This window comes from Setaria viridis, chromosome 1 (genome assembly GCF_005286985.2).
Source record: "Setaria viridis chromosome 1, Setaria_viridis_v4.0, whole genome shotgun sequence".
Lineage (NCBI taxonomy): Eukaryota > Viridiplantae > Streptophyta > Magnoliopsida > Poales > Poaceae > Setaria > Setaria viridis.
In genome coordinates this window covers 7,946,522-7,968,746 of record NC_048263.2, presented here as the reverse complement: position 1 = coordinate 7,968,746, position 22,225 = coordinate 7,946,522, and the positions used below count along the sequence as shown (strand labels likewise).

General features: G+C 43.7%; 1 protein-coding gene and 1 long non-coding RNA gene across 6 annotated transcripts; both read right to left on the bottom strand.

Annotated features, from left to right (window-relative positions):
- Positions 1–655: 655 nt before the first annotated feature.
- LOC117856263 (achilleol B synthase) lies at positions 656–13,079 on the bottom strand. 5 transcript variants are annotated; one of them, XM_034738673.2, is made up of 20 exons: positions 12,925–13,079; positions 12,467–12,695; positions 6,828–7,013; positions 6,584–6,673; positions 6,126–6,320; positions 5,895–5,979; positions 5,645–5,811; positions 4,707–4,895; positions 4,416–4,529; positions 3,889–4,011; positions 3,689–3,811; positions 3,349–3,447; positions 2,982–3,038; positions 2,788–2,834; positions 2,548–2,691; positions 2,284–2,461; positions 1,850–1,930; positions 1,682–1,765; positions 993–1,133; positions 656–881 (listed from the first exon to the last, which is right to left on the bottom strand). In XM_034738673.2, exons 2-19 carry the CDS (start codon positions 12,662–12,664, stop codon positions 1,005–1,007), a joined length of 2,289 nt encoding a protein of 762 aa, XP_034594564.1. In that variant the 5' UTR covers positions 12,665–12,695; positions 12,925–13,079; the 3' UTR covers positions 656–881; positions 993–1,004. The 5 variants fall into 5 exon arrangements, with proteins under 5 accessions (XP_034594564.1, XP_034594555.1, XP_034594559.1 ...); XM_034738664.2 differs by having other exon boundaries at positions 656–1,133; XM_034738668.2 differs by having other exon boundaries at positions 656–1,133; positions 12,467–12,691; positions 12,925–13,053.
- A 5,070-nt stretch (positions 13,080–18,149) lies between these two features.
- LOC117840124 (uncharacterized) lies at positions 18,150–19,440 on the bottom strand. Its single transcript, XR_004636942.2, has 2 exons — positions 18,610–19,440; positions 18,150–18,528 (listed from the first exon to the last, which is right to left on the bottom strand). It is a non-coding gene; the product is annotated as an uncharacterized lncRNA (long non-coding RNA).
- Between the last annotated feature and the right edge of the window lie 2,785 nt (positions 19,441–22,225).

The following is a 22,225-nucleotide window of genomic DNA, read 5'->3' as shown; positions in this document are numbered from 1 at the left end:
AATTCTCTAGCATAAACTCTTAAAATTAGGATGGGCAATTACTTCCCAGAATCAAGAGAAGCTACTTTTTTTTAGCTCCCAGCCTCTTAGTTCACTTTAGAGAATCACTTCACAGAATCAGCAGAGAATCACTTCTCTGTTTGGCAGAACTCATGCTAGATTCAGCAGAAAATCAGCTCTGGTAGCTCTGACAAACGCACCTTAAAGTGAATTTATCCATTTCTTCTTGTAGCGAGTCTTGCATTGTGAGCTTTAACGAGGAGACGTTAAAAATAGTCTCTAATTAGTAATATATGACAATTATTATCAATGATCGTAAGTCTACCGAAGTCGAGTGCGGCAGGGGACTTCAACATGCAAATGATGTAATGGTAGAACACTGTAACACCAGGAACAGACAGCAGAGAGACATGTAAACTGTTCATTGCAAGTTGCAGCAAAAGGGCGTATGATGCAGCACATGCATGGATGAAGCGAAGTGATATCTCTATCGCCTACATGATCATCCATGTAACCAATGAAAGCTTCACACGGATTAGATATTTTATTTTAGTCGTTCCACCCACGTTTCTATCACAACATTGATTATGTAACTAACTTGGGATTATACTGTATTCTTAAGTAGAAAGATATGTATAATAATTTCTTTTGAATGTACGTAGAAGAGCCGTGTATCTTTGTTACGATGAAACAAATGTTTGTTACAATACACAAGCGGATGCTTATGCTAAGAAACTGATGAACAGCCAGAAACTGATGAACAGCCAGAAACTGTAAACTGTTCATCTTTGCATTACAATATCGAGTTAACTTTACAGCCTCACAGTATACATGTGATACGCTAGCTGATACATGATAGCAGATACCATTCTGCTAATCACCTGGAGATACAACCGTGTGGATTTGTTTAGGGCAATGTTTGAAGTGTAGCTCGGGTATATATTATATCCTAATTGATAGTTCATAGCCATGATTAGTTCGTCACCACTCACCATGCTATATGCTCACACGGGCCCACTACTCTTGTTTGCGCGAAGGCAACGACGATATTCCCCAAGAGCCCAAATGGGGAATATGTTGCGGTAGTTTGGGTAATTGAAGAAAAGGGAGCAGTTGAAGCATCCGACATGTTCCTGCCATCAAAATGCAAGCACAGTCAAAAAAACTGATGGACCTTGGATAATCAAAGACAAAGACACCACAAGAATGCCTGTGAAATTATGCATCGCTTAAATAGCCAAATAGATTATTTCAAAAGTCCCCATCATACCAAATAAAGCATGTCAAATTTATGAAGTTACTAGAATTAGACAATAATATCTTAACATCACCTCATAGTATCTTGAGCACGCTAACAGAATTGCAGTTGTGTGATTACTTCAGATGTATAGGCCGTGACGTTTTTTTTAGAGCATGTGCAGTTGTGTGATTACTGTCAGATGTATAGGGGTGATTTTTTTGGGAGCATGCAAACTGGAAATATATCAAATTATTACATATACTTGCCATTAGTCACCCATTTATATCATTTGATCACATATTCATACGTGAGAAAATTGGGTGTTTATAATTAATGTGCAATATGGCCATGGTCCTAAACACTACATTCCGTTAAGTTTCTGTTCAAACTAACAAGCTCGCTTATTCATATAAGTTGCCATTTACACAAGTGGAAACCTACTTGTTGGGGAAACTCTCCTGTCTCCAACTGCATATTGATCATTTCTTTTGCAGCATGATGCAGCGGTGCTGGATCTCGTTCAAACTGGTATTCAAACAAAGATATGTGACTAGATTTATAAAATGCATATTATTGTCAAAATTTAAATCAAGCACTAGCAAATTGTACCTGTCCAGCATTAATTAATGCCAGCATCGCCCAAGCTGTATTCACTGCATGAGCATGGCTACCTTCGATGTTCACATAAACCTATTTAGTATTACAAGGAAAAAGAAAAAAAGTTAAATGACATGCAAACTCTTTTATACTCTTGAAGTAGAAGTTTTGGACAATGCGTTAAATACTGGAACTGGAGCAATTCTTATTGCAAAAGAAACTGAGTAAGAGCAGGCATAGAAGAGTTAGTTTCAAGCATATACAATAAATTCAATGAATGACTAATGATTCAAATCCATTCTAACTAGTCGGATTTACCATGGAGTATCATATGTGTCAATTTGTTAGTAGCATGTTAAAAAAAATTGTATCCTCAATCCTCATCAGTAGTCACCAGCGAGGCAAACCAGAGCTAGAGGGATCTAGAGAAGACGAATGAAAAGTACCTTAGTTTCATTAGATACATGGCTTTCTCCCCATCCACCTGTACTGAGCTGCTTTGACAATAAAAAGTGGCAAGCTTTCCTGATGGAAGAGCTGTTCTCGTACGTTCTTCCAGAAGCAACTAAACCTTTAATCGAAAAGAAGGCCCCATAGGTAAAACATACACCCCAAGTGCCTAACCTGCCAAACAGCCAAGTGTGTTATCAATTGTTGAAGTAAAATATATATGAGTAAGGTAAGTCAGCAAATGACGCATTAGGACAAACCATGAACCATCTTCCTTTTGTCTGCTCTCAATAAATGTTGCTGCCTTTCTGACAGATTTATTGATCTCTTCTGTTCGATAACTAGGGTATAACTCTCTGAACAGTATCAGAGCTTGTAGCACAGAGGAAGTGCATTCTGGGTAACTGCCAATGTAGTACACCATGAGTATATCTTCAGCTAAATTGGAAATTTTTGTTAAAAGTTTGTTTGCTAAACAATACGTCATTTGTATCACTTACGGATAATCGACGACCATATTGGGAAAACTCTCACAAGGATTTAGAATCTAGTTAATTAACAGAAATACGTCAATATGGTGGAACTGGAAACAGTAATATGTAAATAAAAAGCCAAGATAACTGAATTAAAAGTACTGATGCATCTTCCTAAGGGGAAAAAACATGAATATGAGCAGAAGTTCGTAAAAACTTACCTCTATCCAAGAAGAAGTCCTTTTGCACTCGTATGTAGAAAAGGTACCATCTTTGTTCTGCAGCGTAATGATTAAACATTAAAAGATGATCTTGACAGCTTAGAACAGCAAGTCCTATAAATTTTAAAGTGTCATAGAATCCATAACATAGTCAATAACATTTCAAATTTATTTGACTGACTGCTAAAAGGTGAAAAAATTCATAAATGCGCAGGAGAGCAAAACGAATTGTGCAGATTGTAAGCAAAGATGTCATATTCATAGCCATATTCATACACGTTAGTTCCCTAATAAAATTATTCAGGGACATGAATGAATGCATGAATTGGAATATCATTTAAGATGACTCATTTAAGAGAATTCATACCACAAAAGATAAAAGGCAATCAACAGCGTCATGCAGCCTTTCTCTTCCTACCGGATCACCAATATGGTTGCTTGCAATGTTTGACAACAATAATACAGCCTGTAAATAAAGTTAAATAAGTTCCTTTTGTATAGAGAGAATGAGAAGGTATAGAAAAAATTGACAGAAAAAGGTATGCAAATTAACAACAGAGAAAGCTGAGCATCTTATAACATTGCTGTTTACACACTTTACATTCACTAATTAAGATTAGGTTATGTGGTACCCAGTAACTAATCCGATCACTAGTTTTACTCATCCATATTAAGGCAAAATAAAAGGTGAACAAGAATCCAACAACCTTAAGAGCTTCTCCTGTAGTGTCAGATACAGCCCACCCATTGTCTGCAGATGAAAGAGTCCATGAACCCTTTGATCTATGGCGATGCCAGTAACTTTGGTCACCAGGATGATTCCTCAGAACCTGTGAGTACACAAATGCATGTTGTGTTAGATACTGCAATGGTTAATTTAGAACATGAGTGATTTGAATAAAGAAACCTGTGAATGTTTCATGAACTCATAGGCTCTCTGAATAGTTGGAATATACTCGTTGACAAGATCTGTAGCACAAAATGCTTGAATTATGAATGCTGTCTCCCAGCTCTGACAGCCATCATATACCTACGATAATACAGCTGCCCTCAAAATATAGTTATATATTTAATAAATACAACATACTTATCATCATGCCAAGACATTTCTACTCTAATTTTAAATGACAACATATCAAATGCTCTACTGTCTACTAACTGATGGTTAGGCAATGCACATAAGGAGAGTCTTTCTTTATCATACCCTGCAATTTAAAGGGAAGCATTACCTGTGTGTTCTGGCATACTCGTATCACGTGCTATGAACATTGTTGAAGTAAATTTACCATTAATTATTCCTTGTAAAGTTGGAGTAATGACAACATTAACTAGCCAATGGAAAAGAACTATGATAGCAATAGTGCACTTATTGATCAAGTCGGTATGATGATGCTAGCAAGTACTTGAAGTGCATGAAACAGGAAAAACTTGTACCTGTGCCTTCATGCCATCTTCTGAAAGCCACAAGAAATCAGGTACCCTTGCAAGGTGACGCTTAAATGCATCTGACTTTGGATCTTCTACCCAGCAGCAGACCATGTTTAGAGCCTAAATAGCAAAGCAACAATATTAACAGGCACCGAGCACCAGTCCAAAATGCACATGATAGTTAACAACAGAGTATATACTAGATCATAAAGCAAAAGGTAAGAATACCACAACATCATGGCAGTATAGCCAAGGTAAACTGCAGGTTGTGAGGAATCAACTTTTACTGTCGTTTACCTTGCTGACAGAGCATATGCAAACATACTGAGTGTTCTCATCTTCATAATGTATATGCTCCATGAGGTTGTCCAGGGCTTTCTCTCTCAGCTTGTTAACAGGCCAACTGCTCAACACTGGTTCCACACACCAGTAGAGTGAAGTCCAAACAGCACTCTGCAACTCTGTACGTGGACAGAGGAGATCCTCCTGAATTGACATAAAAAAAGGCTTAAGGAAAAAAAGATCTTCATATCAGTTAGAACATTGTTGCGAGTAGAGCAACCTAACGTTCTCTTGCGGTTTTACTTTGTGATAGTTTACATGACAAATAAAAAAAATTATATTGCTGGTTTTATTTTTTAGATAGAAGCATGGAACTATTAAATATTTTTAGTTTGCATGCGTGCGTGTGGAGGGAGAGAGGGAGGGGCCAGGTGTTTGCCTGTTAGGGCTGCTTGCCATCCAATTCTAGTAGTCTAGTATGTTGCAGCCCACATCTGTCCTGGAACGAGCCTTTTTACACTGACAGACTATCCAAAACCACAGCCCAATCATAAATCAAGATCCTGCCCCACCTATGCTCAGGCACAATCTGTTGGCCCAAACCGGGAGGAAGCCTTGCTGCACCTCTAAAGCTAGCCCAAGAGGTGAGGGACTACCCCACTTTTATGTTGGTTCAACTCTCCCCCCACAACCAATGTGGGACTATTCCCAACACAATCCAGGCAATTTGCCCAGCCCAATTAATCTTTACTTCGTTTACCACAGAAAGAAAAAGTAATGTATCAAAGGGAATTTTAAGGATTATCAATCTGTTACTAGGTGCTTGAGAATTTTGTGGCATATCCATTAGATGAACTTCACTGAGTGGCAAATTGTCAATTTTTCAATCATCGAAGGCATGTATGCAGATAGTGAACTGTTGGAGCTGCAAAACTGGAAGAAATTTGACAAACCTTTGCACAGGCATTACGGGCCTTGCTCCAGTCAATCTTGACATAACAAGTGCCATAAATCTCCTCTCTTAGTGCCAGTATAGTTGGTGTAATTGGCCCAACAAATTTCTTTCCATATAGATAAGCCATTGGCAGATACACCATACGGGTTAAACACCAGAACTTCCCTAAAAGAACAGAGCTTAAGATCTATGTGTCCAGTGCATTATACGCTGGAGGTTGGAATTGTATCATTACAAGGAAGGAATACCTGGATGAAATGGCAGAAACTGGGGAGCCAGCCATAGTTCAGGGAAAATTGGATTATTTCCAGACCAATCATACACTCCAAGTATCTGCAGTTAATCCATAAAATAGATTGGGTCAGTAATAGTGAGACCAAGGAATTAACGACTACAAGTAACATGGTACTCCGCCACCCCTCTAACCAAGGGTTCTAAAATGTAACACGAAATAATCACATATACACTCTGGTACATACCGAAAGCCATATCTTTCCCCATTGGGGCACTAAAGTTGCACCACCATGGGATAAAATCCAAGCACGCCCTTTAGCCAATGCACCATCCTCGTCGTTTGGTTCCTCGCCGAGAAGCCTCAAGGTTATGTAGTTTGAGCATGTTCCAAACATGCTGCTTGAGCCCAAGATAAGTGTGCCCCATCCACCATCTTCATTCTGCATATTATTCGTTTTTTGGGGGGAAAAACTTGACTTAGTTGGGTCCTTATGCAAGCCGTGCATAAGTGCATATGGCACGGTCTGAAAGCAAACCTTTGCATAAGGTCCCAACTAAGTGTGAAGACTAAAAGCATCAGTAGACAAAATGCTAAAGTCAGACCAAAATGCTACTAGGCCATTGACATGGGTAGGCCAGGATCCCCAGCCATCCAACAAGAAGTCCTTGAAGAGAGATCTAGTCTAAGAGAATAATGACATGCCTGATGATTGTAGATGTAGCGGCATATCTCGCACCGATGTTCTGGTGATATGACAGCATTGAGTGAACCGGTGACGTGCAAAGCAAATATCTGCAAGTGAATACACACATATTTGTAATCGTTATCAGTTTGTACGGAATAACTAATAGTACTCAACGAAAAAAGGGGGAAAGTAAAAAAAAATTGCACATAGGTGTCTTGAAAAAATTATATGCACATGGTGTTGTGTTTACGGAAGGCGCACCAAGCCGGGCATTATGAACATGATCCCGCTGAAATCACCGGGCCAGTGCCCATCACTCGCTTGCAGTGAAGAGAACTGATCCAGAGCTCGCCTCAAGGAGTTCAGTGCAATTTCTTCAGTGACTTGCTCATCCTTCTGAAGCTTGATCCGTGGCAGATCCCGTCGGTGGCTGCTTTGCTTCGCACACTGCAAGAATCAAGGTCGCGTATTGCGTGACATAGGTTAGCTACCAGAAGTATGTGTAAGAAGACATCAAAAACTGGAAGAGCGGAATTGAGGAAATCGACGAGGACGAGCTGCCTGCCACGGAGAGACCTTGCGACTTGCGCGATCTCACCTTCCGCGCCGCGCTCTAACAGCTTCCCTGGCGACCGCTCTCGCCGCAACGGCAGCCGCCACTCGCGCTGCATCCCGCGGCCCCCACGAGGCTCACGGTCCAGGCCTTCACCTCCCCTCGGCGGCGGCCCCTCTCGCCGGCGACACATTCCTCCGCCGCGGCGAGACTCACCGCCGCCCGACACACCGCGCTGTGTCCCGACCCGCTGGCCCATGGACCCGACCCAGAAGGCTGGGCCTTTTTGGAGAGATGACGGATGAAAACTATTCTACACCGCAAAACTATTCAGGCCTTGTTCGGTTCCCAAATTAAGAGCGGTAAAGTTTGCATTTTGCCATAAATGCATAACTGTAGTATTTCGTTTGTATTTGTGAATTATTGTCCAAACATTGACTAATTAGGCTCAAAAGATTCATCTCGCAAAGTACAACAAAACTGTGCAATAAATTTTTGATTTCGTCTACATTTAGTACTACATTCATGTACCGCAAGTTTAATGTAATAGGAAATCTTCTTTTTTCACAGTGTTAAAATTGGGAAAAGGGGACTAAACAAGGCCTCGATACCGTGCACAATACACCCCTTGCTGGTTTCGATGCCTGTTTCACATTCAATGGCAGCTGAGTCCCCACAAGTCAGTTACATGTGGCGGTGGACCCACATATCAAGCAGCCCTCTTCTCCCTTCTCTCTCCTCCTTGGCTCCTTCTATCGTTCATCTTCCCCGTCTCCCCTCCCTTCCTCATGGCGCGGGCTCTCTCTCTCCATGCTCCCCACAGATACCGATGGCCGGGCCGAACCTCCTCGCGGCGCCGGCGGTGACTCCCGAGCTCCCTTGGGCGGCGGCGGCTTCCGAGCTCCTCTAGGCAGCAAGGCTGGAGTTCCTCGTGGCAGTGGTGGGGTCACGGGGATCTAGCTGACGGTGCTCTCCTTGCATCCCCCTCGCATGACGATGCTTTGGCCTGCACGGGCGTAGGCAAGCCCAGGTGTGGCGGATGCCCTCGTGCCCGTTGTCTTCCTCAGACTGGCTGCAGACGAACGCGGGCGAAGGTGCGGAGGATTGAGCAGAACTTTGGCATCGCAAGGAGATGCGGCGTGCGCGATGCAGGGCCAATTGATGGCGGCAATCTCGCATGGCGACAGAAACGGATCGCAGCCGAAAAAAGTCGGATGAAGGGTCAAAGCGGCTGGGGTTGTTGCGGCGGCGGCGGGGCTATGGGGCGACCCTCGGACGTCCGGCGGTGAAGGGAGGATGAAGAAAAAAATTTTACCACAAAAAAAAACTGTACCAACGGATTGGCCCATGGAAAGTTTATGAGGTTCCGGCCTTATTTGACCACTAATTTCATTTGGGCTGGCCAACAATGGCGGGCCGACTCCCCATTCTCGTATACTTTTCATTCTCGTATGCGTTTCTTTCATTTTTTTTCTGCCTGCCATACTCTCGGACCCGCCAAAAACTCTACTACTACCGGCGATCCAAAGTTTCTACTAACAAATCCAAATGTTCTTGACGCAAATTGATTTTTTTTCCTCATGAATTTAAATGCAATGCCTGATTTTTCTGTGCCATGAGAGCGAACAAAAGTGATGGTGGTGGTTCATCGGTCTTGAGCTACGGGGCCAGAGTCCAGAGAGCCTCTAGTGCACCTTTTTTTTCATTCATCATGGACCAATTTGATGATCCAAATCTGTATATGTGGATGCATTTGTACACCTGTCCAGTAGATTTTCCACTAAGAAGAGGTATTCTCTAACATGTCCTGGGCTGGACCGCCTTTGGAAATCATTTTCCACGAGGTTAAAAAGGAAATCTAGAAAGATAACAATGGAAAAAAAAAACATTACATACAAATAGATTAAACGATAACTAGCACTACTGGAGAAGCGAGCATCATCGATGACGTTGGTACCGGCTGGACTTTGGACTGGTACTAATGCGTGGAATTAGTCCGGGTCCAAATTTGGGATCCCCGGAGATAGCTTTTAGTACCGGGTGCTGTTGTGACTTAGTACTAAAGCCACGGAGACATTCATTACTGGGTCATAACATGACTCAATACCAAAACAAATGTACCCTTTAGCACCACCTTCAAATGTACCCTTTAGTACCAGGTGGTGTTATGACCCGGTACTAAAAGTTCTTTTTTTAAGACATGAATAGCACATTTTTCATTAAGAAGAAGTGAATTACAACGATACAACTTCAAGAGAGATCCCAAAGCGCAAAGTTAGAACCACCACTTGCGTCCAACAACAAAAGCACAACAATACTAAAAGAAAACCACAACACCGCCACCACACTAAACGCGACCTAAGACGACTGAAACCTGTAAGAGATAAGGATATCATGAACACACGCACATCATCGATAGCCTAACAACCTGGAGCCAGCGGAGGTAGAGCTAGAATGTCATGCAAGACGATGACTCCAAGGGGGGAAGCGACGCCAACGCCGCCATCGTCCGTTTGCCCATGAAAGAGCAGACCAAGTCTTCACCTGGCAAAACCAAATGGATTTGGTGGCCACAACAACACCCCCAACAAGGTGAGCTACGTAAAGAAACGCAACCATTGTCAGCACCGTCAAATGCTGGGGAAAGCTTTCGCAAAGGCATGCAAAACCAACTCCACGCAGCCGACGCCAAGGCCTGGATAAGAGGCAAATCAATGGGATGGCAACGAGTAATCCATGGCGACGACGATGGGGAACATCTGTAGGTCAGCGACCGCCATCTCGACGACAACCATCGGCACAACCAGGGTGAGGTAGGGTGAAGGGAGGGGGAAAAGGAAGGGAAGGGTAGGAGGAAGGGGTTAGGATCACCCGACGGCAATGGTGCCACCACTAGCACCCAGCGACACAGGGAGCATGGATCCGGGCAGGTAGGAGCCCAAGCCGGCGAAGAGCGACCAACGACCATGGTGCATGGTGAGAGGACATCTTCCACCGACGAGCACACTGCGCAGGTTGACCAAGCCCACGAGCCCCACTGCACCAAATCCAGGAGCGGAGCATGACGCCACCAAGGGTGCCCCTTCGTGCCCGCGTGCGACCTCCCGACGACCCTCGCGACCATCCGGTGATGCGCACAAGAAAGGGCCGAGCCTTGCGGAGGCGGCCACGATGGTGTACAGGTTCCCGAACCCGCAGCACACTGTGCACACATTCCACGGCTCGCCACCGGCCCCAGGCATGGCGGCGGAGGAGCAGCAAGCAGTTCCCATGCTAGCAAACCACACCACGGTGGCGGAGGGGGAGAGGGAGGTGAAGGCGAGGCCCCGCCGAAATCTGAATGCCGAGCGTCACCCATCGAAGCCTCGGCTCTGGCGGCAGCGGCAGCAGGGAGCAGGGATGGTGGACCTAACGACGGCCGCCTGAGCCGCCGCACCCCCACGTCCTCCTTGTGCCGCGGAGGTGGCGCCCCAAGCCGCCGTGCTGGTAGTGGTGGTGCCAGGATGGCTCGCGTGATCGGGATCCGGAGGAGGCGTCCAGGCGGCGGCGAGTGGCGGGACCGATGGCTTGGCGGAGCACGAAGAGCCAAAGGCGTGGCGGAGGGGGAGCAACGCTCAGAGCCCCGACGACGACGGCGGAGGCCACGAGATCTAGGGTTAGGGTGGGATTCGGGAGAGACAGAGGTGGTCCCACCGCCACCCTCCTTGCCGCTCACCGGACTTCCGGCTCGCGGCTCCAGCGGCGGCGAAGGTAGGGAGCGGTGGAGGCGGGCCTAGCGGCGGGGAGGTGCAGCGGCCGCCTGTGTCGCCCGGCTCGAGCGACGTGGGGACGAGAACCTCGTTGGAGTATTGGATGAAAGCTTTGTCTCTTAGCTCGGTACTAAAAGTTCATCCACGGGTTACTTAAAAAGGAAAGGAAAGTATCCCTTTGTCCATCAGATGTGCTATGTAGGTGAGATGGTAAGGAAGGCTCGTACGAGGCTTGAGGTCCTGGGTTTGAATCCCCACACCACGTATTCCTGGACTTGTGTGGTGTGTGGGAGCCTCCCAGTTGTTTAGAAAAATTTTCCTTTATTTTTTGATCTGCTCGGTACTAAAATGCCTGTCATTTAGTACCGAAGAAACGGTACTAAAGGGAGTTTTCCAACCAGTACCAATAGTCAATTCTCCAGTAGTGGTGTAATTTTATTTGAGTACTTTGAGAAAAAATTAGGGGGGCGTTTTCTTCCCATGTCTTATTTTTAGCACATATCACATCGAATGTTTAGATACTAATTAGGAGTAGTAAACGTAGACTATTTACAAAATCAATTACATAAGTGGAATCTAAACGGCGAGACGAATCTATTAAGCCTAATTAAGCCTAATTAATCCATCATTAGCAAATATTTACTGTAGCAACACATTGTCAAATCATGGACTAATTAGGCTTAATAGATTCGTCTCGCCGTTTAGATTCGTCTTATGTAATGGGTTTTGTAAATAGTCTACGTTTAATACTCCTAATTAGTATCTAAACATTCGATGTGACGGGTGCTAAAGTTTAGCAAGTGGAAGAAAACAGGCCCTAGATCAACTTAGAAAGAGCTAGACGATTTCTCATTAAGAAGAAGAAATAGATACCCAAATTCGAGATTTGCACGCATACATACATGTAGTTTGTTTCCTTTTCATTCAACTAGCGCGAGATCAGCTGTGTACAAGAGTCGAAGGTAATTGTATCAGGTGCTCGGACTTTTTTTTTTGGAAAGACACGGCGTATGGACTTTGGCGTAAAGGACGAGCTGCACTGCGCCACGAACATTTATGCAACTATCACCTATCTAAAATTCAACCTATCGGGTGTATGATACATGCTGGAAAAATACACGTCACAATTTATCTATATCACGTTACGAAAAAATAAAACATATTACAACACACCCATATCATGTTAAGGATTTTTTTTAACTACTCATCCATGTCACGTTAGAGGAAAAATCGTCACGCTTAAACAGACATATATGTCACGTTACCACACGGGGAAAAACATGTTACATCTGCAGCACATTGTCACAACTAATAGATTGTCACGTGTTACATATTGTTTGATCTAATAAGGTTATGCATGGAAGTTAGATCTAACAAGAAGATATTTTTCCTATTTTCAAAATTAAAAATCTATAAATAAATATTTAATGTATTACCTCCTAGGAGGTAATTAGCCATCCATAGATATCTGGCTAAACGGATGGTCCACAGTCACTTTGAAGTACCGTAGCAAAGCCCGTTTTTCAAACAAAAAAGTTGTTTCAGGTAATGAGAGATACCGGCATGGTGGTGGGTGTGATGAGAATGAGATAAGATACCTGCATGCGCATGAGAAGATCAGCAGACTCTCTACGCTGGAAGCGGTGGTCGGTGAAGTCCTGACGCAGCCTCTCCACCTCGGCGTGCTCCTCCGGCGTGCCGCCGTCGGGGTCGAACTCCCACACCGCCCTCCCTAAGAAGTTGTTGGTCGACCGCAGCCATGGCCTGCCGCCTTCCGCCACCTTCAGCCTCCACATGCCTCTGCTTCCAATCTGCTGTGCTAGCTACCTAGCCAAAATGTAAAGCCTCCTCACTAAGATTTGATGTATAACAGCAAAATTATAAGCACACGGCACGAACAGCGATCAAGAACGCTTTTGGAATACATCACGCGCAGACTGATCTGTCGGTATTTTTTTTAAGCTGGCTTCTTCTTGAGTCTTTAATTTAAATGCCACCGGGTCCATGCGTTATAAAAAGAAACAAACTAAAGGGAGTGGAATGCAAATGCGAGCACCTCTTGGACAATGCTAGACGAAGATAGAGATTACAGAACGCTAGCTAGCAAGAAGCCAGGAGGCCGCAGCAGCAGCAGCGCCGCCGTGTGTGGCTTGCGAGAAGAGGAGCCTTCCTGCTGCTAGCTCTAGCTGCGGGGGTTGGCCGCGTGGGGACTATTTAAAGATTACGAGGCGTGCGACGGTGGTGTGCTTGATGCTGATGATCATCCGCTCCCCTAGCATTATTTGCCTCTTTATTATGCATTGAAGGAGGTCGGTTGGTTGTTAGCTTTGCTAGTTATGGTAGAGCATCTCCAAAGAGATATATCTACTTAAGGGGTGTTTGGTACCCCTTGCTAAACTTTAGCAGCTAAAGTGTAGCAAAGTTCAGCACCAAATTTGCCAAACACCCTTGCTAAACTTTGCTAAACTATGGTTGCTAAACTTTAGCCCGGCTGGACACCCTTTGCCCCTCATTATTGCTTGTCTGGACCCTCTCTCTCCCCCCCCTCGCACCCTCACATTAAATAAGGGCAGACAGGTCTTTCTACACCTCATTAAATGTTGTTGAGCCCATGGATCCAAATAGTCATGGCTAAAGTTTAGCAACTCAAGTTTAGCAAAGTTTAGCTGCTAAAGTTTAGCAAACGGATCCTCTTATACTAATAAAGAGAGAAGGGAAAAGTTTTTGTACGTCGCACAAACGACGTCCTATCATCCTCCGATCACCCGATCCGCTCAAGTGGGTCTTCAATCGGGCTCATCGGCCTCAAGTGGGTCGTTGTAGGAAATTGTGGTCTATGCGGTCTACTCTCTATTCCTCTGCTTTATTCGTGGTGCCGCTCACAAGGCATAACGAGGCTAGAGGGTAGGGATCTACTTATAGACTCCACTTACAGATGTAACAAATATTCCATCTGTGTTATGGAAAAATCCGTGTGACTCCTAAACCATGTCACCAACCATGATCAGACAGGTCAGTTCAACGAGTCTAAAATATATTAGTCCCTAGCACACATGTGTAAGTCATGTGCCATGATCAGTTGTATATATGAGATCAATTCCAATCTGATCATGTGGGTTAACAGCCTGTAGAGCCGAGCCTGCAAAACAAACCCAGCTCTTCCGTCGTGTTGTACCCAGGTCAAACGTGTACGTACATAATAAACATTCCAGTAGAGTTGATCTCAATTTATTCCTCTACTGTATTCGAGCACAAACATCCTCGGCACCTTGAGTACAGGTTCCTTGAGTTAGATTCCGCATCAATAATTCTCTTGTCACTCGCATCAATAAATAATTCCACATTGAGGTGAATATATATAATGACCATAATATATGATATGAAATAAATGTTGAAAGCCACAAAGAAAAAACCAACATCTCCAACTTGGCTAAAACATTTCAATAAATAACCTGAAGTCCCATGTCTCTAGTATGCTTAGAAAATAATTCCTAACTAAGTGGCTTAGTTAGTGGATCTGCAACCATACTAGTACTAGGCAAATAAACCAAACGGATACTCCTGAATCTATTTATTACATCATGAATATAATGATACCTTCCCTCAATGCGCAATTTAGTATCGTTCGGTAACACCAACCGGTACTAAACTGCGATCCACGTTGCGCTGTTGCGGATCCCACTCGACCGTCCAACGCGGAGGAAGCTGGGTAGGCCAAGGGACACTTGCAGCGAACTCAGAAGTATCAACATCACCTGAAAAGATGTGCCACAAGTAAGGCTGAGAAACTATGCTCAACAAGACTTAACCGACCGGTGGTACTATTCCACCAACACCTAGACATGCAAGCCTTTTGGCTAGAGGGTTTGTTTTTGCCAAAAGCAACTAGTGTAGGTCCTTACTTTCAATATTTTAGCCACAAATTCTAAGTTCATTTACCAGTCCAAGTTAGCAATTATACTAAACAAGCATGGTTTCCAAGCAAATTATGACAAGCATCAATATTAAGCTCATCATGGAGTTCCATTCTTACTCAGTGTAGCATAGCGATCAAGCCGTCCCAAACTGTGAGAGGCAGACGAATCGATTCAAATTTATTAACCATGCATGGCAAACCTAATCCCATGACATTCATGTACCATGTCGGGTTCACTTCATTTGTCAGTCATCCCCGTGAATGACCAGGCACGTGGACAGGGCCTACTTTCCTTGGCATACAAGACTCCATAGTTCCGGATGACGACGTACTATGACCGCACCTGTAGCCACATGATGCACCAGGGGAACTACATTCCAGAGACAGTAGGGATAAAGCCACGCCCTAGTTCAATCAGGTACTAGGCTTCCCCATCCTATACTAGGTATGAGATTAGTACTTTCAAACACTTGATCACGAACACTATCACATCTTGACCTTAGTCATATTCTCATGTAGACAGACGGGGCAAACCACCGAGTACCGAACATAAGCCTGGCCCCGTCCATTATCCTAATAGTTGCAACAGAGGTAAACCAATCAACTCCTATAACTCGTGAGTGACAGGAAATCACTCGACTTTTACCGAGTCCTATTAAGCATTGCAACTACTCGACTTATCAAACTAGTGTTCATGTCAAAGGGTACTAAGTTCATGCATCTAAGGTTTCAATCAACTCCTCGAAACGTAAATGCGCAATCAAGCATTAACCATATTGCATGTATATAAAACAGGTAATCATGCACCGGGGCTTGCCTTCGAACTCGGAGTTAGTTAGCTAGTCTTTGGCTTACTCTTGCTCCTGCACGGGCTCTACTCCCACGTGATGCAGATCAGCGGCTTGTTCCTCGTCCTGCGCGGGGTAGAGCTCGTACGTACCGTCGGCGAATTGCTGAAGTGTAAATTATATTTCGACCACATTCACCTAAACAAGGTTCTAAACTTTCATTATCTTCATGAGGAAAGGTGTATTGTGGTATAAAACTCGGGGTTGACTTTGATGGTGATTGTGTACACATTTAAGTTTCTTACACTTTAGACCTCACAAGGAAGGTGGGGTCACTTTAGGGTTGTTCAAGGTTCATTTGAAAAGTTATCCTGTTTCTGAATGTTTTTCCATACCTCTCTAAATGTACCATTATTACCTTTATTATTACTTAATATTTCTCTCATCCATTTAGTTAGGTTCATATTTCAAATTTTATTCTATTAACCAAAAAGCAAGTATGAAGCTACAAATTTAACAGCAACTTAACTTTGTCATTAATAAGCTACTGCATAAATTTGAGATCCATTGGACGTTCCTAAAAATAAATAAAATTGTTTTAGCACCCTAAGGTAGCATGCACTTAACTATTTTTAAAACACAAACCATAATGAATCTGGGTATGAAATTTCAACAGTGAGGTAAATGGGTGATACAGAGTCTTTGGTGAATTTTTCATAATTTTTAGTGAAGGACATCTATTTTCCATATCTTACTCTTATTCACTTTTCTCTAAAAACGAAAGTGGGTTTTATTAACTTTCAGATAAGGTTTCATATTCTTCTTGTAAACTATACTTCATCACTGATTTACTCCATGTTGTTTCACATTTTTCTCATCTCTGGATTAAACTTTGTGCAAAAATATAAATTTATCCTTAGATTTCAATTATAAAACTAAAACAGAGACTTAAAATCTGTGCAGAGCTCCACATTATTTTTCTAAGCTTCCATTCTCTAAAACAAACACTTGAGAGTTAGATTCATCATTATTGCCTTTTTCTGTGATTTATGATGATTTAAAAAGCCTAAACAAGGATTAAAACATACAACATTATTCCTAATATAGACATGTGCCAAATTTATTTTTATAACAAACTACACTTCACACTGAGTCTAGCAAAATTGATTTGGCATTTTTCTGATTTTTCTACAATTTTTGGGGCATTTACAAAGTTAAACTCATTTTCTGAAAATTTAACTCGAAATATACCAGAACACTTTACACATGGACCCTTGATAGTTTTAAAGATTCACAACCATACCCTCACGCTATTACAACTAGGCCCTCACAAAGGTTTTCCAATCATAGGCATACCCTCAGGAGCGTGCCGCGGCGGTCCGCCGCAATTCTAGCAATAGCCGGCCTAATCGGCGGGGACGAGCGGTGGGGGAGGAGCGCATGCTCACCAGGAGGGTTGTGGTGTAGGTTGGGGGTGCGGAGGAAGCTCTACGAGGGCGGAACGGCGCAGAGGAGCTGCAGAGGGCAGGGGGAACCGCAGCGCTTCACTGGCGGCGAGGGGTGCGAGGCTGCCTCCTGTCGCGGTCAGAGACTAGGCGACGGAGTGGCACTGGTGGACGCGTGCCACGGGGCGAGCGGCTAGCAGAGCGTGAGACGCACGTGCTCTGGCGCAAGGGATTTGCAGGATAGGGTGCAGGGCCGGTCTTTGGGACCAAAAACTCGCAGATTTTTGAACTGCCCGACACTTTCTCCCTTTACAAAACTTGGAGTCCAAAGGTTCAAGTTTAAAACTTGTAAAAGGTTTGAGTTCAAAATCGTGGCAGATTTGGAGTTTTGAAAACTCAAAGTTTGACAGAAGGTGAATTATTCACACTTAGCCAAAGTTTCAGTTTTGCCAGGGTTGACCATTTTAGTTGTGTTTGACTTCATTTTTGAAAAGCTTTTGTGCAGATTCTGGCCTAACTCCAAATATCAAAGTTGTTAAGAGAGTTGTTAAGAGCTCGTAGCACTAAAACTTTCTTATAAGGTTTGACTCAATCTTACATTAGAAATTTTGGGATAAAGGGTTTCAAAGTTGGGACTTTTCCTGTTTTGCTTAATTTGCCACTGATCTAAATTTTTGAGTTTTTGAACGTCTTCTGCTCAAATTCAAATAAAACACTAAATATAAAAGTTGTTAGGGAAGATAAGTTATACAACTCTTAGTTGGTCAAAATTTCAAGTTCTTATATAAAAATTTGAATTACTGCCTAATCGCTCTTTCAGCTCTTTAGGGACAAAAGTGACCTTTTAACTGGGTAATTAGCTGCTAATTGCTCTCTTGGGCATAATCTAGGTTTAATTAATCTTAGGTTTGTTACAATTACGTTAATATATCAACCCATTCAAATCCAAGTATCACAAGTATCAACCCATTCAAATCATTAACACTCAATAGTTCGTACATCAATACTTAAGGTCTTAGAGAGAATAAGTTCAAATCCATAAGAAAAGGGTATGGTATAAGTATATCCATGAAGTATCAACCCATTCAAATCATTAACACTCAATAGTTTGTACTTAAGGTCTGAGAGAGAATAAGTTCAAATCCATAAGAAAAGGGTATGGTAGAAGTATATCCATGCATGCTACATATTTAATAATTCGCTTCGTTTATATAGATATGCCACATAGCTTAAGTTTCCAATGTAAAGCCTATAACTTCATTAATATAAGCTAGAGCATAAATTAGTGCACTCTCTAGCGCTTCACAAGGACGATCACATGCACTACCATAAATCTCGAACACTGGAGACGACTTCAACTAGAATGTCCTATAGAAAGTGAGATGAGCCTGGAGCTTGAAATCTCTGGTGCGTATCGGGTTTCCATCGGTGTAACTATAATTCAACACATTCAAGACATGAGCCAGAATCGCATGAAAGCTCATTTCCGCCAAGGTTTGACCAAAGACATCCTAAAAGAAGAGAATAACGTGATGAAATTTAAAAGATGTAACATAATTAAAGATAAAAGGATGATTAGATATGTTCCATACCATGTCATGTTGATTCAGCTGACAAAGCCTCTCATTAGTCCTAGTCACATCGCTTCACATTGCTTTCTCCCTCCTCGAGTTCCTTTATTCGAAAATATGAGAAGTCTGGCATAAAGTACCCATGATCCTTAAACTGTTGCAGGCAGGTCTACACAGCGGTCCTTTCAAAAGTACCCTACTTAGTGCTAATTGACCCCACGCGGCATTCAAACCATCAGGGTGGGTTGTCCTGTTACTCTCAGGTGCAACACATCAGACTGATTGACCTCATGCATGCATTGTTTGACCATGCTGGTCTGACTGGATTAGATTGGGACGTACGCCCACACATTTTTATTGGCCATGCCTACACCATCCTGTGATATTTATTGGACATGCATTCTAGTAGTTGTTGGGGGTTATTCCAAGGCTGAAAATGGTATGTTATCTCTGATCGTGATGGGTTCAAATCCAGGAAGAAGCCACGTTGCCACTTTGCGATTGTTTCTTTAAAAAGAAAAAAAATTAATGCAGGTGTGTGTAACACGGCCATTATTGCTTGTGAGGTTTTATGGAAGCTTAAGGTGGTGTTTGGATCACTAGTCCATGGACTAAACTTTAGCTCCTAAACTTTAGCCTCTAAAGTTTAGTTCTGCTGGGCTGTTCGGATCCATGAGCTAAAATTTAGACTTCCATCAAACAATGACTGATTTGCCCCTCATTTAACAGCAGTATATGATTTGCCCCTCATTCAACTGATTAAAAGTAATGAAATGTACAGAACAAATCAACGAATTGCAGACACAAATAGGGATTAAACACATGACAAATTCCACAGTTCTTCTTGGCCAATTGGAGGCAGTCCCAAATGCAAAGGCAGCTATAGCTAGAGATCCCACAGGAGGCCATAGCGTTGTGACGCGGCCGCGCGGTGCTGCTCACCACGGCCGTGCGTTGACCACTATGCGCTCACCGAGGCGCACGCCACGCCCGCGGACTCCGTCGAGTCCATTGTGGCGGCGCTGCACCGCCTCCTCCGCCAGCCGGAGCCGCCGGGGCTGGCGTTGCCCTCCGAACGCAAGGGGCGGCGGCGGCCCTTCGACCCTCCGGCGCAGGCTCCGCGCCGTTCGGATCCGAGCCGGCGTCGCCGGCCAACTAGCCTCCCCGCGGTGTCCTTGAGCAGCTGCCGAAGAAGTCCCTGGTGCCGGAGATGGAGGAGATCGGGCGAGCGGGGCGGCAGCAGCCTTGCGGGTGCGGGCGGAGGCCGGAGGTTCCCACCGACGGAGAGGGCGGAGATCTGGCGGCGGCCGCGGCCCCCAGATCTGGCGGCCGGTGGCATCGAGGCCGCCGGCGGCAGGGTCGAGGCGGCGGAGGAGGAGGTGGTGGTGGGGACGGAGAAGGAGGCGGAGAAGGAGGTGACCGGCGGCGGCGGAGGAGGAGGTGGCCGGCGGCGGTGGCGCCGTGGGGCCGAGCGGAGATGGCAGGGCCGGCAAGGCGGCGGCGGCGGGTGAAGGAGGCGGGGCCGGGCGGAGCATGCGGGGAGGGAGGGAGAGTGCGGGGAGGAGAGAGAAGGGGGTAAGGAGAGGAAAGTGGCATCCGGGAGCACTTTTAGCCCCTTTTAGGGCCTCTTTGGAGGCTAAAATTTTTAGCCCAAAGTTTAGCTATTTGTCACTTTTAACCCTCTTGTTTGGATCCTAAGAGTTAAATTTTGAGCTAAAAGTGCAAGACTAAAATTTAGTCCTTGGATCCAAACAGGCCCTAAGTTGAAAAATACTGAACCTCTAAGCTAAAGCATCACAAAGCAGAGCTGGCTTAAAAAGTTGATCTAGTAGCTTAATGACCAAGAGACATTTTTCACATGTGTTCTCTTGCATTGCCACGTGTGTTTTTAGGGTAACCAAAATTAAATGTCAAAAAAATTTGTTTTGGAGGAGAGCATTTTACAAATTAAGATACAGGTAAGTGTCCTCCTGGTCATGAAGATATGGCACTAATTAACAATGGGCATGTTCGCTTCAGCTTATAAGCCGGCTGAAAAGTTGAAACGGCTGATTTGTTGTGAGAGGAAAATACTGTTTGGTGGCTGATAAGCCGACTGAATAAGCTGAAGCGAATAGGCCGAATATAACAGGTTGTCCATTTATGTGTGTGTGTGATTTGGCCATCGAGCTAGTAATAACTAAATAAGGTAGCATAATATACGCGCGCGCGCAATGGCATTATTGGCACCAACACTCTTTGGAGTATACAACTAGTTCTCCATTTTCTCTATAAAAATAGAAAGAGGAGAGAGATAGCAGGCCTGATGACCAGAGGATGCCACGTTGTCGGTACACGCGCTACTGCTGCTGAAAGTGAAAGGCGCGGCACACAGTCATTTGTCATCAGCACCTAGCCAGTAGACTCTATACCGTGCACCTTCATGATCTTCTCGTCAAGAAGCAAATGGAACTAGCCAGCAGCACGTAAATGCTATCATCATGCATGCAATAATTCTGATGTGTACGTTCTACCTGCCGCAATAATCTATCGTCTGACGTGTACGTTCTGCCTGCCGCAATAATCTATCGTTTTCCATTCAACTTTATCTTCCCCGGCCCATGCATGTTACGTGTTTATCACAAAATGTTGAAATATGCAATGCATACTTAGAATATTCTAAAAAATGGTGGAAATCTTAAAAAACTAACTTTGTCATGTATAAAGATAAGATCATGACAAAAGTAGGAAGGTTCTAGAAAATTGAAGAGAATGCATGAACCATAGTTGCCATGTTTCATGGTGAAGTGTAAAATATTCTAGAATTAGATATTTTAGTATGGTAGAAATATAAGAATTCACTAAGAATGAGGAGAGTTCTAGAGTTAGGATATTTTGTATAGAAGAGTGTGGAAGTTGCCACCGGGTAACACCACAATAATCATGAGCACATATAAATAGAGGTGTTCCCCTCCCTCCTAGGCATACCATGGCATAAGAGGTCCCAAATAGGAGATTGCAAGATAGCCATGTAGTGTAGTGTTGTCATGGTAGGATAGCCACATAAAGAGTGTGCAAGTGAGTCTTGTATCAAATTGAGTAGTGAATAAAGATTTGAGTTTCCCTGTACAGAGTTGGTCTCCTCATTGGTGTTAGTGCGAAGGTCTTCTCGAAGTAGTGTGGGTAAGGGTCTACAAAAGAAGTGGTAGCATAATACTTTGGTGCCACTTTTAGGAAGTCGGTGTTAAGTTCGGAGTACCGTGTAACAACCAGCGTTGTTAAAAGCCTAAGAAGGTCATTAAGATGTTAATGATGAAATTTAGATTAATAAAAACTATTACGGGCCAAGTTCAAATTTGAGTCAAATTTGACTAAAAATTCAAATTTAAGATTCAAATTTGGAAAAATTTGACAAAAATGTGGAATCAAGAGCTGAAGGTGTTTAGAAGTCAAAGGATCAAATTTGAGGTCAAATTCAAGTCATAGGCATCTCAAATGCAGAGTCAAAATGGTTGACTTGGATCACTATTCATTATCTGAAAATTTTTCAAGTCTAAAACAGTGGCAAGTAGCCAACTTTGAAATTAATTTCTGAAGGATTTTCATTTAAGTCGTGTGATGTTTTGGACCACAAGTGGACTTGGACCATAAGTGTGTA